The 18554-nt window shown below is 40.9% G+C and overlaps 1 protein-coding gene across 2 annotated transcripts in view; it reads left to right on the top strand.

The window, feature by feature from the left end:
- Positions 1–18554, top strand: part of cntfr (ciliary neurotrophic factor receptor) — a 211322-nt gene that overhangs the window by 118946 nt on the left and 73822 nt on the right. For both annotated transcript variants that reach the window (XM_029515728.1, XM_029515729.1), the window contains one exon: positions 1453–1686. In XM_029515728.1, coding sequence (XP_029371588.1) covers positions 1453–1686 — 234 coding nt within the window. The remainder of the gene's footprint in view (positions 1–1452; positions 1687–18554) is intronic.

Raw genomic sequence — 18554 nt, forward strand, 5'->3', positions numbered from 1 at the left:
TGCATTTTTTTGCCACATTAAGCACAAATGTACCAGCACCATCATCAAAGCTCACATCAAAGTCAAACTGTACGGATTTTGCTAAAATGTGAGTGACTTTTTTCTTTTTTACGGCTATAAAGCCACAAATTTGCTCAAAGTAACTTGACGGAGGAGAAGATCAAAGGCAGAAAGAAAGAGGCATTTCTTGCAAAGCACTACTAGAACTGAGGAAACCTGGGAGTGGCGTACATGGACATGATGGGGGCGAGGATGGAAGGGAAGAGACGACTGAGCCGTAACAAAGAGAGAGGTGGCGTGTTGGAGAGGCAGGGAGAGCAAAGGGCAGGGAGAGGTTCAGGAGGAGTGAAACACAGACAGAGCGGAAGACAGAGAGAACAAACAGTGTCAGGTTAATGTTAATGGGGACAGGCATCTTGTCCTATTAAATATAGATGGCTCTGTTATGGGGCATGAAATATACATGAAACACTAGGTTGACATCTGTATCAGCTGCGTTACGAGGCGCATATGGGGAAAACAGATTAAGGAAGATAGCTTAAATTAAAAAAAAAAAAAAAAAACAACAACAAACAGTTAAAAAAGAGCCAGTGTGGTGAGAAAGAAAGATGGGAGGGGACGCACAGACAAAGAGAAAGTCAGAGGGGGAGACATTAGTGCAAGACAAGGATCTTGACAGCATTTGAGCCCAGGTCAACACGGACATTTTTTTTTTTTTTTTCCTTCATAGTTGAGGGGTTTTCCTAAGACGGGGATCAATATTTTATTGTTGCACCTTGTTTTGCTGTTGATCCTCTGTGTTTAAGTGTTAATCTAAGGTCTTCAATCAGTGTGGTCACGACAGGTCCCTTGGGACTTGTCAGCGGAACAGGGCTGCTTACCCTGGTGTCCACGATAAAACTCCCGTAAGGCTTGCATATATCCTTTAACCCTTTGGGTCACGACCCCAACAACTTCACTAAACCCATTCACAAGGGCAGTTTTGAAGTCAACAACTGAGGGAGGTGATGAAAGGATAAAGGCAATGCATAAAACACAAGTTGAAGGAAACATTTGAAAAATGCCCCATGGTTGTTCCTGCTACAGTAACACTGAAGTAACTCCTTCAAAGGAGCAGTCTATGACTCTGGTTTCTGCATTCTTCACATAAAAAACATATTTATCCCTCTGGTCCACAGCTGCTGATTCGAATCAGTGGCTAAGCTGGACGAGAACAAATAATCAAATTGTTTCCACTGAATATTCATTTTATATTATCAGTTGAAACCTTCCTTTGCTTCGGGCCGTTCCTTTGTGATGGGGACCAGTGTGATAGAATTAGTAACAACGTCCCCACACACAATATTTTGCCCTTGTGTACATGGTATTATACATGCTGTTATATTTCTTTTTTTTTTCCCTCTATGCTGATATTTCACTTGTTAGTAATACTTTTGCATTCTCTGTTTACAGTTGCTAGAAACCAGTATGAGCGGATGGGCAGTGATGTTACCATGCAGTGTGGCTCCCTGGACAATGACGCATCTGTGTCATGGAAAGTGAACGGGACGGACGTGAAGGCCCAGCACCGTCTAGAGGGTCCCAGACTGATCCTGACTCAAGTGAACCTGGGTCACAACGGACTCTACAGCTGCTTTCAGAACCCGCACGGAGAGAGGCGTGACACCATCCTACTCCACATTGGCAGTAAGTAGCCAAGCATATGGCCACCAAATAAAATTTCTAATATAACGTCATGAATTTTTAATCTTCCCAAAGGGGAACTTGGTCGCTGCACAAGTAAAGAGCAAAAGCAAAAGGCAGGATGCAAATGAGAAAAATGTTTTGAGAAAAAAATATGGCCAATATGAAAATGATGCAATTACAACCGAACTTTATTTGTAAGAGAAGAAAAAAAAAAAAAGACAAAACAATATAAAACTTTCAGCTGCAATGTCATGGTCGTGATTAGTGAATGTGATAGGGCTCTGCAGTTGCACAGGCTGCGTGCAAGTTCAAAGGCAAGCCTACTGTTGACATAGTGGGAGAGTTTTAACATAAAACGATGTTGCAACATGTAGTCTAACTTTTGCTGAGCAGTGGCCTCTGCAGCCACAAGCGGTAATTGCAGGATCCCGATGTACTGAATTCTGTAGGGCTCCGAGTCATCTTGTACATCATCTCCAATTCAAACCGGCAATAACGCCGTCCACTCATGTCACGTCAGCATAAGGCTTACCTGATTCATGCGACCAGAAACATCTGAACCCACAGCAGTCTTGTGCCAAAATGAAGCTGTCTTTACCATGACTGAGAGTAGAAAGTTGGACAGGTAAGGGAAGCTCTTGCCGCAGCAGGGGTGACAACTAGATAGCGACTCTTGCCTTTTGCTGTCATTTTTTTTTATTTTTTATTTTGACCTTCTGCTGATCTTACTCTTTTCTTCTGACTTGCAACGCTGAGCGCTTCAGTTGGCGGTGGCCCTTGTATGCTGCAGTCACCTGACCCTTTTTGTGCCTTTATGTTTCATAGTAGCAGGAGTCACTTTGCTATGGAGAGGGTCATTTTGGAACCATCACATCTCTTTCTTTTTCGGGTCAGCCATATGATCTTGCCCGACTATTGCAAAAAAAAAAAAAAAAACGAAAACACATGGGTTACTAACTGTGGGTCAGCATTGTCTGTGACAAGCCTCATTACATTTTACATATAAAGTGGCAAAAGACACTGTGTGACCTGTTTTCCTGCATTAATCGCTCATAAAATGTGATCTGCTCCTTATAGAAGTCACCTTGTCCCTAAACTAATGTAAAACAAATGATTACAATATATCACGTCTTTAGTGGAGACACCCATTAAACATCCACACTGCTGGTGGATTAATTTCTGAACCCTTAGATGTAATAATTAGGCAAATCTTCTTCGGCGGCAACGACCTCAAATTAAGTATTCCATTAACTGTGGGTCTGTCCAGTGTAACCCTCAGGAGGTGTTATAGGCCATTCTTCTCCATTAAACTCTCCCTCCAATGGGTTTCAAACTGATTCTCTTTGTTTGAAGTCATCCTGCAGTAAATTTACTTTGACGTTTAGGGTCATTGTCCAGCTGCATCACCCAGGTTCTACTGAGATTCAACAGCCAGCCAGACATTAACCTGTTAGATTTCTTGATAACCTTGGGAATTAATTTTCTGCTGGATGAGGGTGAGCTGTTCTAAGGAGAAGCAGCTTCCTCCATCATAGCCTTTCATGGACACAATGCCTCATGCCACCATGCATCATTATCTGCATAGAGTAGATTCATCAACTGACTTTTTTAACCCGCTCCAATTATTCCTCTAAGCTAGGGGTGTCAAATTCAATCACACAAGGGGCCAATGCTCATCGGACACATTAGGTCGCGGGCCAAACAGGAAAAAAAAAGAACCGACAGAATACTATATTTTGCCACCCAAGACAAATAGACATATTTTATTCTCTATAAAATGTCTAGTGAAAACTTCAAAACATAAAATTGAATTGAAATTCTTAAATTACAGCCACATTAGCTCCACAAACAAAAACAAAACAAAATATATTTTACACAGCTGAAAACATCCACAGATGTCTGACTGGTGTGCTGTCAGGGAAGCTGAAATCCACTTCAAAATTCCATTTTGAAGCAAAGCAGGGTACTGCTACATCCGGTTTTGCAGGGCAGCTGTTGGGCTGCATTATGGGATTTGTAGTATAAGTGTTGTGGGCACCTCATATAGCCGGGCCATTAAAAATTCGACAATTGAAACCATCTTGCGGGCTGGATATGATTGTACTGTGGTTTGGCACATGTGCTCTAAGCCTTCAGCTGTTACATTGCTTTTCACCTCACTGCTCATTTGGTTATGCTATCGAAGACATATTTCGAGAAAAAAATATATACATATGCATGTAAAGATTTCCAAAGCATTTGCTTCCCTTTTACAGCTACTGTATGCTGACAATAGCCTGCACCCTCAGTGCCATCCTATATTTACTTCTATACTGAGCACAAGTTTGATTTTAGGCTGGATTTGTTGATATAGGGATCTCTTCTTGTTTGTAAGCGTTTACTCGGAAAGGATGTCATTGCCAAGATTCCATGTGCAGTATATTTAGTGGTATGTCTGTGCATGATGTAGCCGTTCTCATCTAAGCAATTGCAGAGATATTAATGAGGTTATAGACAAACACATTGAAAACAGCCAGGCGTTGATCTCTTAATTCCTGTCAGCGGGGGTGCACTGGCGCTATCTTATTTATGTCTTTCATTTGCTTTGGTTCATATCCGGTGGAAGAGCAGTTTTGGGAAAAGTGGTGATTTGAATGGAACTTTATGCAACTGAGCTTACAAGGTCTGTGGAAACACACGCCATGTCACTCTATTACTGACACAATAGGATTGTAAAGAGAAAGTCAAGTGCTGACATGGCTTTGTGTTAATGGCATTGTAGTACTGATGCACTCTGCACAAAGTAATGACTGTGTGATTAAACTGCAAAATTCCAAATACCCGTGATGCAGTTTAATAAAGATTAAAACTTATCAGAGTGCCTATTTAGGAGGCTTTTTTCATATTTTTGTTGCTTGTATAGTAAAACCCTTTAACTAAATAAGAATTTTAATAGTAAGTTATAATATTTGAAGGGCTGTTTCATTTGAATTTTAAATGCTAATTTAAAACTTGAATTGTCGTGCTAACAGCTCTTGTGGTAGGAGGCACGGCCAGCTGACAAGCTCTGATGATTAGCTGAAATGGCATTCAGACATTTTGCTGTTAGGGCTGCACGTCTTAATAATCATACAAAAGCTATATAAGTGTCAATTTAATAACATATCATACTGGCCTCTGAGTAGGCAATGGCCTCCTGTGAGATACATTATTCTGATGATGAAGGTTTTATACACTAGCTCTATGCATGATAATAGTGTTGGAATGGGATATCTTGTAATCATAAATGGCAAGTAGCCGTGAGGATAATTGAAATAAAAACACCTTTGTATAATGTGATATTTAGCTCAAGTGAGGAATTTTTATTCATACATAGATTAACTTTTAAATGTGGGCATTTTAAAATAAATTAAGTGTGCCCAGCGAGTAAAATTAAAGGTTTCCTGTTGGATATTATTAATTAAACACTTCATTTTGCATGGGTGAATACATCAGTGTACATAGTTACTATTATCAACTCATACCACTGTATCTTTTAAGAGAAGCAATGTGGGCGTGGCTACATTAATATTCCATCCACTAATATCTCAGATTTATTGTGAAAACTGCCGCCACAGATCTGCCCCGAGCCCCCTCCTCTCTCCTTCAGCCTGGCTGTTTGAATACGTCTGTCACTGCAGCACTGCTCTGTGATTGATGGCTGCCCATCTGCTCTTCAATGACAAGTCTGAGGATAAAAAGATTTTCGACAGTGATATAATGTTTTCTTATTGACAGAGAAAAACAAGGGATGCGATTGTACATTATCCCTATTGTTATTAGAATAAGGACCAGGCAACATCCACCCCCCTCCAGCTATACCACTTATCTGCACCGGGTCACACAGGGCTGGCGCCATTCCCAGCTGACATTGGGTGAAGGCTGTTACACCCTGGACCAGTTGCCAGTCTATCACAGGGCCAAAACTTTCAGACAAATAGTTATACATTCTCACATGAATACCTACGTGCAATTTAGAGACAGGGAACGCATTAAATCAAAGCCTCAGGATTCCTGCTGTAACAACTGGCCGACTCTAGCCAGCCATATTAAATCTCTTTGGAATCAGTCATGGCAGGCCACTCTCAGAGCGGTGCCAAAAATGACACATTTTGATACACTGCAAAAGGAAAACCTTGATTCATCACTCCCTTGGCTCTGAAAACATATGTTCCCATTCCAGCTTTCTTCTTCTTTCTGACATTGTTGTATTAGTGTGTCCACCTTGGGTCGACATCAGATTGAAAGGAAGGATTGGTCCCTGACTGTGCTGAGTCAAAATGCCACCACATTAAATGAATTTACAACGAATGTGTTGCACATTCCTGCTGTACAAATCAGTCACCCACTTTAAGCCAATTGAATAACAATAGACAAACAGCTTCAATTCATTATTAGATAATAAAACAAAGACGTGTAGGTGTAGAGTCGCCCTTTAGGAAAAGCAACCAGCTCATGTCAGCATCAGCTAAATGGGAAACCACACCTACATGGCTTCATCAACTTGTCGACAGAACCAACACAAAGCCAGCAATGCAGTACCTATCAAGATTTTCTTCCAGGCTGCTGTTAAACGTAACATTTCCGTGCAAGTGTTTGATGAATGAGACTGTATGGCAGTGTGACAGTTTGGTTAATCATATTGGCAGTGATAAATTGCTGAATGCTGCAATAATACTGAATTAATGAGAGTTTTATGTTATGGTAGATTATGTCAGCAGGGTGAACGATGCAACACATAAACAGACCAGAATATATGTGTGCGCGCGTGTGTCTGTGTGTGTGTGAGAGAGAGAGCGATTGAGATAGAGATGTATACTGTGTGAAAGTTAGCGTATGTGCATGTGTTTCATTTAGCAGCGGTAATTTTCTGCATGTTAATGACACTTCAGCGGTCTCAGAGTGTTAGCGAGAAACAGAGTTGCACTATGTAACGATTCATCGGGGGACAATTACAAGTTTGGGAGAACAATACTCCAGTGGTCGAGCCTGGCAGTGAATATAATTGCCTTGATAACAGTTTGTGATTTTATGACATGTTCATAGCACACAATGGGCCAACACAGGCTTTAATTCCGCCCTTCAGACCACAGGAGCTCAGGTTGTCATCTCACGCTTTCGTCTCTCACTCTTCCTCTAAACGCATTTCCTCAGTCTGCTTTTTCTTCTTGTCATTTCCACATCGTGCCCCACCATATTCCCCCTTGTCTTCTCTCGCTCCCCCTCTTTTATCTGCATTTTTCATTGTGACTAATGTCGCCTACAAAACTTTGTTGCTGTGTTGTGCTCTGCAGATATGGTGATAATGACACCATGACAGGCTAACCCTCGTTGTGATTACCATCGTGATGATAGTTTGATTTTATGCAGTGTTTATGACTTACACCAGGGGCTTGTTATGTTTTACACAGATAGAAGTGTTATCAGGAGAATAGCACGGAGCCATCTGTCTTTTTTTTTTTTTCCTCTCCTTCACTTTGTCTCTTGTTTCCTTAAACTTTATGATCATCTCTTTGTCTGTCTCTTCTGCAGATGCTTTTTTTTTTTTTTGGTTCACCAGACCATCGTTTCCTCTCTGCCCTTTCTGTCTCGCTCACTTCAGATCCTCCAAGCATGCTCTTCCATTCCGTCGCCACCGGTGTCTGGGTTATGGTGTGTAGATTGTGGCAGCATTTGCTTGCTGTGTGTTTACACTGGTTTGCATTAAGGATAGAGGACATCACATGATGAGCCTTTCTGTCTGTATGTATGTATGTATGTGTATGTGTGTGTGTGTGTGTGTGTGTGTGTGTGTGTGTGTGTGTGCGCACCCCACCGTCGCACCAAATTCATGGAGCATTTGTGATCTTTTTCCAAAAACTTGCCAACATAATGTCAGCGCAACGATACCACAGTCGTGTGTATGTGTGTGTCATTGTATATAGCTGTGGGATGTTTACATTTCGTCTGTCACTTTGGATTTACTCAACACTATAATTACTCTAAAAAAAAGAAAGAGAGAGAGCAAAAACAATACACATAAATGTCAAATTGTGTGCTGACGTGTGTATGTGCGAGTGTGTCCCTGTGTTAAGCCAATAAACACATGGCAGGATGTTATTGTCCCACAGGGCTTAAAAAGGTGTCCATCTCTTGCATAAGCAAACACTTGGAGACACCTACAGATAGACAAACATATACTGGCACAGTCCAGCAGTGGAGGACTCAATGATCTCTTTAGATATGATGTACAGTGGTCGGGAGATGTATCGCGACAGGCTGATGAAGAAAGATGAAAGAGAATGGCCAGCAACAGTTCATTATCATTTAATAAGCAGGATGTCACAAAGACTGAAATTCGTTGATGAAATACAACATCTCTCTCTCTCTCACTGTCACAAGGAGGGGAGTTATTGCTGCCCTGCCCTTTTTCGTTTTTGTCCACTCTTCTATCTATTACTGTCTTCACTGGCCATCAGCACAACAATTTATGGCATCTTGACGTGGACCGAACCCTGCCAGCAGCAACATCAGCTGTAGTGGGCAAGACTTACACTGAAATTCAGTGAAAGACGTCACAATATACAAGCGATAGGAAGGCGCCACCTCACTTCTTATTGAATGCTGCCATAGTGAATTGATTGGAAAGATGCCCAAAACTGATAACAGATCACAGCAATCTTTCCACCAATATGCATGCAAAGTCATGTTCAAATAGGTAAGTGTATTAGAAAGAGTCTGCTTGGTGGTTTCATGCTATCATTTTTCTCTACAGCTTTTTTTTTATTTCCTTTTTGTACATTTTGTACATGCCATTGCCACACACCATTTTACATTTACTGAATGCTAAACTAGCTGGGACTGGATTCTTTGCAGCAGGGTTTTGTGTATGACTGACAATAGCTGGAGCCGCAGATGAGGTCATCAGTTCGCCAATGAAAGCACAAAGCTCCAGTATAATGTTATATGTGATTAAAGCGAGCATTTGCATTGTATTTGTTTTTGATTGTCAGACAGTCTTAACATCTTAATGATGTGGCTTTCAGTTGCTGTTATTAGATGTTGAATGTTGTCTTAACAGAGACTGTACGGGTAAACTGTTGCATCCAGATATGAAATGCAACAGTTGTTATGCCTACAGATGCCTAAAAGGTTGATACTACACGAACAATGTCCTTTTCAACAGTAACCATCAGTTGCTAAGTGCAATGATTTGGTGTGGAGCTGTGTAATTGCAATGACCCTCCAAACATCAGGCCGCAGATATCGCACAGCTCCGTTGCTGATCTCTCCCCATCTTCAGAGCCCATTAGTCAGCTACTCACCCAGTCTCTCATCTTGCCAGATGGCACAAGACGAGATACTATTTTTTTTTTTTTGAAATCTCCCACAAAACTCTTGACAGATAATTCATGGGCCAATCAGGGTACTCCAGACAAAGCACTTCTATTACTACAATGACAAGATTTTAAATGTCTGCAACGAAGAAAAAAAAATACAAAATCCTGTGAATAAGAGTGGCGTCTGTAGTGGTGGACTTATACAATAAATCATCACACAACAAAGGGGGGTTCTAGCTTTAGCAATGAGTCACCCTTGTAAACAAATGGAGTCTGAGCTGCTCTCAGATCAGAGCGGTGCCTTTACGTAAACCTGCTTGCGGTGCAGACTTTTTTCCCTACTCTCTCTCTCTCTCTCTCTCTCTTAACACTACAAAGGATAACAGAAGTCTTAACCACCACTGTTGTGGGTGTGGGTTGGATTATGAGGCCAAGTCCATTTGGCTTGGGTTAAGGTGTGTGTACACAAGTGGTTTGGATGTAAAACGCTCAAAAAAAAGAAGAAAAAAAAAGGGGAAGGCTCATGACAAAGTCAACTCTTTCCTTCTCTTTTAAACCTCTTCACTTCTGTCTTTCACAGTCAGTATAAAAAATGAAAGAGGGCTGGGCAGCATATTTACCTGGTGCCACACACCTAAAAATGTTGGGTTTAAGATACATTTTAAACTACTTAATAAACACACAATGTTCCAATTAAGTAGACAGTGGGATGGCTTATGTCTGGGGACACATTATTAACATATCTCAAGGCTTCTCCAAACCATAATTATAACTGATATACATTTAACATCTCGATTCTTAACCCATGGACATAATTTGAGAGTAATTTAATTTAATTAGGTTGACATTAAAAATCAATCACTGGTTAGTTGGGTAAATTTGGCATACAATATTTAGCCCCAGCTGTAGACTATGGACACACACACACACACACACACACACTGACTGATTGGCCGCCTTCAGCTTCACTGAGGTTTGCCTTGAAGTTGGAGTGAGTTCTCTTGTTAGATTGATGTGTATCTCTTACCCTCCAGCAACTTATTTCCACACACAAACACCAATTGATATCTGTTTCCTTTCTCTAGGCAGCTTGTTTTTTCACAGACACACACACACACACACACACACACACACTCAGGGGACCCGTGCTACATTGCTGGGTAATGGAATTGTCTTGTCTCCTTGCAGACAGATCACTATGGAGGATGGTGAACACGTACAGCTCCATTTCCTCTGGGAGCTCCTGTTTAAACCGGGAAGTATTTGGCCACACATGTAAGGCCACCGATTGAGCTACTCAGCTTCCATTTTAATTACTCTCCCTGCTTGTTCCACAACTCACTCAATCATAATAAATAGAAAATATCTGCACATGGAGGATTTACACGGCTGTAGAATTGAATTCCACAGTTTGTCAGCCACAATTGGTCTCTCAGGTCTCCTCTCTGTCAGAGGGAGAAGGTGGCCCGGTCTGCTACTTTGAGAAATGAAAAAATAAATAAATAAATAAATTTGAAAAGTATGCTTGCAAGGTAAAACCTGGAGGAGTGACAAATACAAACTGATGATGACAGCCAGACTCAGGTTAATCTTGATGTCAACTTGACACGAAACAGTTATGATTTATAAAGGACTGACAAAATCTTTTTTAACTTGAGGAAGCTTCTTCTTGAAATGTATCTCCCAAATGAAAAATGTAAAGATTTGTAGCAGAGAAGTGAGCTGAGATTTTTTTTTCTGATTTTACATTTCACAAAAGAGTTGGCAGTGCAGAGGATTTGGCCCCAAGTCTGCAGTGCCATCAAGTGTTGTCGAGCAACACTGTTGACTTCCCTGGCTTTCTCACTGACCTCTGACCACCGAGGCAAAAATAGGACATCTCTGCAGTAATCAATAAGACAGTTCAGAAAAAAGTCAAGGATACTCTGTAACAATTTAAATACTAAGCGTTAACTAACACACATTTTTAACACTTGGACTAGAAAATGAAGGTATCTCAATGAATTTCCAATATAATTTTTATAATTTTTAGGTGAATATTCAGTCTTAGCATCAGTGGGCATTCATGTCCCACCTCTCTCTGCTCAACCCTCCGTAACGGTTTCTCCTCTTTTGTTCCGCTCCATATCGCCAATTTCTGCCATCTCCATATTTTGCTCTATTTGCTGGACAACAGCATCTCCCATCACTTTATTGCAGCAGACAACCAGAACAAATGGGAAAATGGGCTCAGTTTAAGAAGTCAGTGGGAAGCCATGAGAGAAACTCAAACATATTAAAAACAAAGGATTTGGTGTGCTTTGGCTTCTTTGTATCTAGAAAAAGGTATCAGGAGATATCTGGCAAGATAGATTGTTTTTCCTTCCTCTATCAATGCCACCTCAGAGAGAGAGAGAGAGAGAGAGAGAGAGAGAGAGTGGTTTGAATTTTGCTCTTAATAATAAAAGGTGTTTGGCTATTCAGAGATTTGAATGGGCCAGCCTCCCACTCATATTCTCACACACACACACGTTAAGGTAGAAAAACTGAATTTCAAAGGCTTTGCAGCTCAGCTAAGAAAGTCTCTTCTGAATTTGATTCCAGTATACTGCTTTTTTTTTTTTCCCATTTCATCCCCGCACATACCCATACTCAGCCATCATTCTCAGTGTGTAACAGTCTTTTTCTCTCTCGAATACTTTTCCTCTCCTCATATCTTAAAATTCTCACTCAATCCCATGCTTTCTATCTCATTCCGTTTCTTTCTTTCTCATTCACTAATCCTCTTATGCCGCCCCCTAGTCCATCCCATATCACCTATTACTTTCCTCTGCCCTCGTCATCTTCATCTCTGTGGTGGTTGTGTAGCGTGTATAAGCTTCAACAGGAAGTATCATGCAGTGGTGTTTGACTCTCCTCACCTCCTAACAAGAACCATGCGCTGTATGTTAATGTGTGCTGTGTGTGGATGCCAATCTCTCCTGCTGGCGACTTGTCTTTCACTCCAGTTCAGCACATTCTATCAGATCAAGAGAAGACATTTGAAAATGTATCCTTCATCGACCGTAGATATATATGACGGCAGAAGTGGTGGTTTTAAGTCACGACTTAAGTTATGAGACACATGACTTAAATAATAATAATAAGAAGAGTAGCAGTATGTCATTTTCAGTCATAAGTTTGGGCTCTTTGCTACAAAATATCAGTAAAATCTTTAAGTTGCATAAGTGGCTAAAGTAAACTTTCCTTCAAATCACTTTCTTGGACTTTAATTCCCACATTTGTCAGACAGGACAAAATGTGCAATTTTATTTTTTTCTCTTTGCACATGGAAAAAATAAGCTTCATCGCTTAATAGCTTAAGGAAGTGTTCAGATTGTTAATGGCCTGATGGATATAAACCACAAGAAGAGTGATTAAAAACAAGCTACGAGAAAAATCAAGCAAAATCAAGAGGAACAAGAAAGCACTGCAAACACAAAACAGTATATAAATTGACTTTCATAACAAGGGTCTATGATTCAGGTTGGCTAAGTCCAATAAAAGTCTTCACAGAAGCTGTAGTGGAGGGAAAACTAAGTTTGATAAAGACCAGCTAGAGACAGAGGAGCTTAGTTTAAGGACGAGGAGCCTAACACAGGAAATAGTGCAGACAGCAAGCAGGAGTCAGGATTTTTGTGGGGATTTAGCTAAAAAAAAAAAAAAAAAATGCATGTGGTGATGAGAAAAAGTAAAGTACCTGCTGTGCTTTCTCTGCACAAAAACACAGAAGAAGCTCAGTCTGCGACACTCGTGTTAATTACAAATGGTAAAACAGGAAGAAATGATGAGTATTTTCATAATAACGTTGCATCATGAGGACTACAAAGTAACATCTAGTGGTTTTGTTTGAGATTCGGAAACACAGTTGAGCATCAGTGGTAACAAACAGCTTACATACATAAACATTATATACGTTATATACGTAAATATGACCTGATTGCAACTGAGGTTGCATGTGGCAAGCACACAAGTTTAGTTTTGGTGGTTGTAAAAACAAATTGGAGTAAACCTTAACAGCCACAGCATCATAGCCACTCCCCCAGAAATGTTTCTCCCAGCTCCAATTAAAATGACTTTGCTTCAGCCCTGTTCCACTCAGATGCTCGGCATGAAACAAAACCATCCGAGTACATCTGGTAATTGACAGTGAGAGATGAGTGTGCCACTGTTGTCTTAAACCGTCTTGTTCTCTGCTCTCTTTTACTAATCCTACACCTTCTCTAACTTTTCTCTTTTTTTAAATGTCAGTCTTCCAACTCTGCAAGCCTCCTCTCCCTTCACCTCATCCTCCACTTTCATAGATCACTGATCACTGCATGATCACCTTTTAAGTGGCTCTGAGGTCGATATCAGCCTTGGTGTTCAAAACGAGCTTTTCCAACCACCTCTTCATAATAAGAAAAGTTATCTGTAAATTGAAGCAAGTCAGGGCCCATTGTGTTTCCCCTCTCTCCTCTTCTCCTTTTGTACGCCTTTCTCCCCTCCTCAGTCTAATTACCCATTCAGAGGTAGTGGAATAAACCGAAAGACTGTATTATTATCTTGTCTCCTCTGTTTGCTTCGCTTTCCAGCAGATGACATGCAGCAAAACACAAAAGTCTGGGCATTGTGTGTATGTGGTGCATTTTTGTGCTTTTCATATTAATTTGTCACTCTGTCTTTGCGGGTCTGCATACACGCCCTTTGTTTGTGCCAAAATTTACAGCTGCAGTTTTGAGTGCGTATGTGTGTGCAAGTGTGTGTGAGTGGCTGTCACTGTGTGTTTTGTGCCTGTGCCAGGAAGGTAAAGGCCTGTTCCCTCTTGATTAGTGTCCAGTGAAATAGAAATTTCTGGGCTGTCTCAGCCCTTTTTACAATCATGTGTGTGTGAGTGTGTTTGCGTTTGCTAGACACTGAGCCAGGAGGAATGCTTTACGGTCAAAATCTTCCCTCTCTCACAGTTAGGTTAAAGCAGTTTGCTCCATTGACGTCAAGCAACTGACAAATGGTCAGATATCCATGAAAATATGCTCAATCGGCCATTCCTTTGAGTACGTCTGTGCGCGCGTGTGTGTGCTGCTGCAAAGAGAGATTTGAATGTCAGATGTTTGGAGAGGTAAAACTGTCCTCTCACGCTGACCCTTCAACCAGCCCTGTCAGATCCACTCAGTTTAATGTGTCACAAACCTAAAACTAAAATGCTACAAAAATATCTTGTCAAAGCAGACACACAGAAAAGTATTCGGTGTCCCACGTTTGAATGCAAAAGGCTGCTTTGGTAAGTGCACTGCTGTATGATAGTGTGGCGATAAAATGTATTTACATATAGCGCCATCTTATATACACAGATAACTACACAGGCGCTTCACCTGTACCTCCAGTATCTGCATGTTGATAACCAGCACAACCCTCTGGACTGATAAAGAAAGCCAGAGACTACACTGGCTCTAAAGGCAAGTTCATCTCCAGAGACTTTCACGTTTCACGCTGATCTAATGAAGCCTGCATGTGACATCACTACGGCTACGTCCATCTCTATTTAGTGTTTATGGCAAACTCTAGTCGGTGTGTAAGTAGAGGATTAAATTATCCCAACCGGGGGGGTCCTAATCATATCTGTTCTAAAATATTTATTGTCCTTACTGAAGCTTCAACCTTTTGGAGATTAACTCCAACCTTGACAACGATAAAGGTGATTGGAATATTGTTGATGCTGAGACGGCAGCTGCCTAAAAACAAAGGCAGTGGCAATAATATAGATGCCATGTCCTCCTGTGAGTTTCCACCAGCTGAGCTGTGCTCACGAAATACATGCAAGGAGCCCGTCATGCACACCGGAACGTGTAGCTACATGCATATTGTCTGCTTAAAACTTGCCAGATTGCATAGTTCAAGACTGTGATAGTGACAAAAATGCACATTATCTGCTTTTAGTGCGACCCTTGGGAAATGAACAGGATACAGCTGGAAAGCTGCCACCTCAGTGAACAGGCTGCGAACAGCTCACTGTTGAGGCATTAACATTAATCAATATTATGGGAAATAAAGTGAAAGGTAGGTGGTCTGATATGGCAGGAGCGTGACTTTTAATAACCTTTCCATGAGATATTCTGTATGACATTTCATGACATTTTCATCAAATATAGCTTCTCATCTTTATTATATAATTTGTATTTTTCTATGTATATATATTTATTTGATTCCAGTGCAGTCAGTGCTGAGTTTTATACAGAATATTGCACATGACTCACAAATAAATGTTGAAATTTAGAAGAACACCGAAGATTATCACAGTTTATTTTATTAGTGTTGAACGAAATCCTATTATTATTATTATTATTTTTTTTTTTTTTACTCTCAGTCTATAAACCTTGGAAATAGACAAGTGACCAAATTCATAATCACCCCTTGACTCTCATCCGTAACAAGGCTCAGATATGGGGGAGTTTAATGAACTGTAATGCGAGTGGAGTCGTGTGTGCGACGAGGGGAGAACATGACAAAGAGACACAACATCATTATGTGAATAAAAAGGAAGCGAGAGGAAAAAATGAGAAAAGCTGTGTCTATGGGATAAAATGAGAGCACGTATGGGTGTTCTATGAATTCACAATCCAACATGCATGCCTCTTCATGCATCGCCACAAAACTGTGCATACTCTAAACTATATTTCTTCCCCCTATATGCTTATGTATGTGTGTGTGTGTGTAATGGACTAAGCCTTAACATAATTTCACGCTTCAGGATAAAAGTGACTTTTCCATTAACCCTATTCGGCCCATTTCTATTTGATGCAGCAAACTAATCTGCACTTCCAAAAGAGATTGTTTCCCATTCACTCACTGACTTATTAACAGATGATAATATATAGGCAACAGACTACGTTTTGTTCTGCTGCACGCCGCTTCTATAGACAGGACGATGTCTGCAGTGGCATTTTCGAGTCCAGGAAACAGCTGATGCTGTCTCAACACACAGCCATGCGAGACAAAGTGGCCTCGAGCAAGCGTCTGCACCAATTCAACAAAATGCCCACACAACTAGATACTTTATGGGATGTGTTACAAAGGAGGCTACACGAGATTAAAAGCAACCAGTTTCATAATAACCCTGGACATTCTGTTTTATTGTAATGTGTATTCTAGTATTCTTGGTTTTGGCCTGTACGACAAAAGGAAAATGAAAAGCTTCAACAAGGCCTCATTAAAAAGTCATTAAATGAGAAATTGTATTTGTATCTTCTTGGTTAAGCACACCCAGCACATACAGTACCATACTTTTTTCCCCCTTTCACATATGTGTATTTAGTTGTTATAGGAGCGATCATGCACTTCTCATGCACTTATAATTAAAATGCAGTGGTAGATTTAAAAGTGGAGATTGAAAGTGGAAAAAGAAGTAAAGTAGTGTAGTAGCGGACAGAAGAGAAAACTATTTCTGTCTGTGCATTGGGTTTGTAAAAGCACTGCGTTGAGGTTTTTACTCTGTCAAGCTTAGGGGCTGATTGTCATCGTGATTACTATCAGTGATGGATGGCGGCCATATTGGGTGGGTGGGCTATCAAATGCATTATATAGTTCATGCTTGACCAACAACTTCATCACGTAACACCTGTGGCTGTTCACCTCTCCCTCTCCACTTCAGCAGCGTCTTACTGTTAGTGCTGCCTGTGGGTTCACTGAATTCAGCCCAAATGGTCAGTAAACAAAGACCGACTTGACGCATCAAGTTGATGCCACCGTGTTTGGGCTGGTTAGATCTCGCCTGTTTTTACTCCTGAAACTATTTGATATATTTGTTGCTCTTGTTTTCGCCAAAACAATAATCTATTTTTTTTTTCCTACTTTTTGAAAAAGATCAGGGAGAAGCTGAGTATAATTTACACACACACAAAATAGAACAGAGTGTGACTAGTATTGTGTGTAACAGTTGTGCTAGGAAGAGCTGAAGAAGTAATAATAATGGTTTTAGCAATATTACTCCAAACACTAGAGATGCTAAGGGTGTGGCTGAAAGCTGAAGCAGCAAAAGCATGGAAAAACTGAGGAAGTTCTTTATTTATGTAGCACATTTCGTCCACAGCACTACAGCATTTGCCTCTGATAAATAAAGGATCGCTGCTTTGTAAAAGCCCAAGTATTCCACGTAGCTGCAGCACTGCTGTCCTCTTGGAGATGTCTCAATTACACCAGCTTGTTGGTCCGCTCTCTGGGGACTGGGCAGCTGTGAGCCTGGACTGTAGCTAAATGGGATGGTCCCAAAGGACAGATATACTAACAGAACACAACAGCAGCAGGGAACAGACAGGGAGAAAACTGCAGCGGGGGGAAGAGCAGCCAGCGAGAAACAGGGGGAAGAAGAGAGAGTAGAATGGAAGAGTGGAGTAGATTTGACAGCCATGAGAAGAGCCAGGACTGAGACTAACATTTGGATGAAGCAATTCCCCTCTGGAGCTCACTGGCACTAAATCCATAGAAACATATCCAGTCGAAATGGTTCATTAAAAAGAGGTATAGAACGTGGATGCATGATGTAAAGGAAAGCCTTAGAGGAAAAGGAAATGTGAAGGAGAAACTCCATTTATGATCTGAATAAACAAACACTGCTCTCTGGATGTTCAAACGCACAAACATACCGACACATGCATGCTTATGCACACACACATACACACACTTTGCGGTGGGCGGATGAAAGGAGCCTCATACAAATATAGCTCCTGTGTCGAATGAGCTGCTCTTATTGTGGAAAAACACAGAGATGTTGGTCTTGGCTGGACAAGAATGTGGGCTCCATCAGTGGTGTGTGTGTGTGTGTGTGTGTGTGTGTGTGTGTGCGCGCGCGCACATGTAGCAATGAAAGCTAAAGTTTGCTAGTTACTTCACTTCAAGCATACACACACACAGACAAGCAAAGAAAGTGATCCACAAAACTTTGTCTTAACAAGACAAACGATCTGTTTTACAGTTTGTGTGTGTACGTGCGTGTATGTGTGTGTGTGTGTGTGGGTGTGGGTGTGTAAACTCTACCCTTCCTTCCTCTTTGCATTGTTCCCCTTCACTTTATAGTGTCATTCTTTTTCTTTGTTTTTTAACTAAAGACTTCTTTGAATTGAGACATCAGCAGCCAATCTCATTCATCCTCTTGGTGCTGTTTTTTTCTTTTTTTCTTTCCCACTATGAAGCATATCTCTTCATGTCATCTGACTAAATTTCCCTTGTTAGCTTTCAAGTGTCTGGAAGGGCACATTACAGAATGGGGCACGCTGATGTGAGGTGAAATATTCGCAGACGGTTTGATTTGAACGTGGAACGCACTCAGTTACCCTCGAATTGGTTTCATTTGATCTGTGTGCTGGAGAGACAGTTAAATCACTGATGCAAATGCAACGCACTAATTCAAATGGACCAGATGGTAATTGGCTCTGAGTGGTGACAAAATAGTTACACTTCTTGCATCACATTACGGCATCTTAATCGGGTAGTCAATAGGAATCATATACGAACGATGACTTACTCCATCGTCAGACATGA

The sequence above is a fragment of the Echeneis naucrates genome, chromosome 12 (assembly GCF_900963305.1).
Source record: "Echeneis naucrates chromosome 12, fEcheNa1.1, whole genome shotgun sequence".
Taxonomy (NCBI): Eukaryota; Metazoa; Chordata; class Actinopteri; order Carangiformes; family Echeneidae; genus Echeneis; species Echeneis naucrates.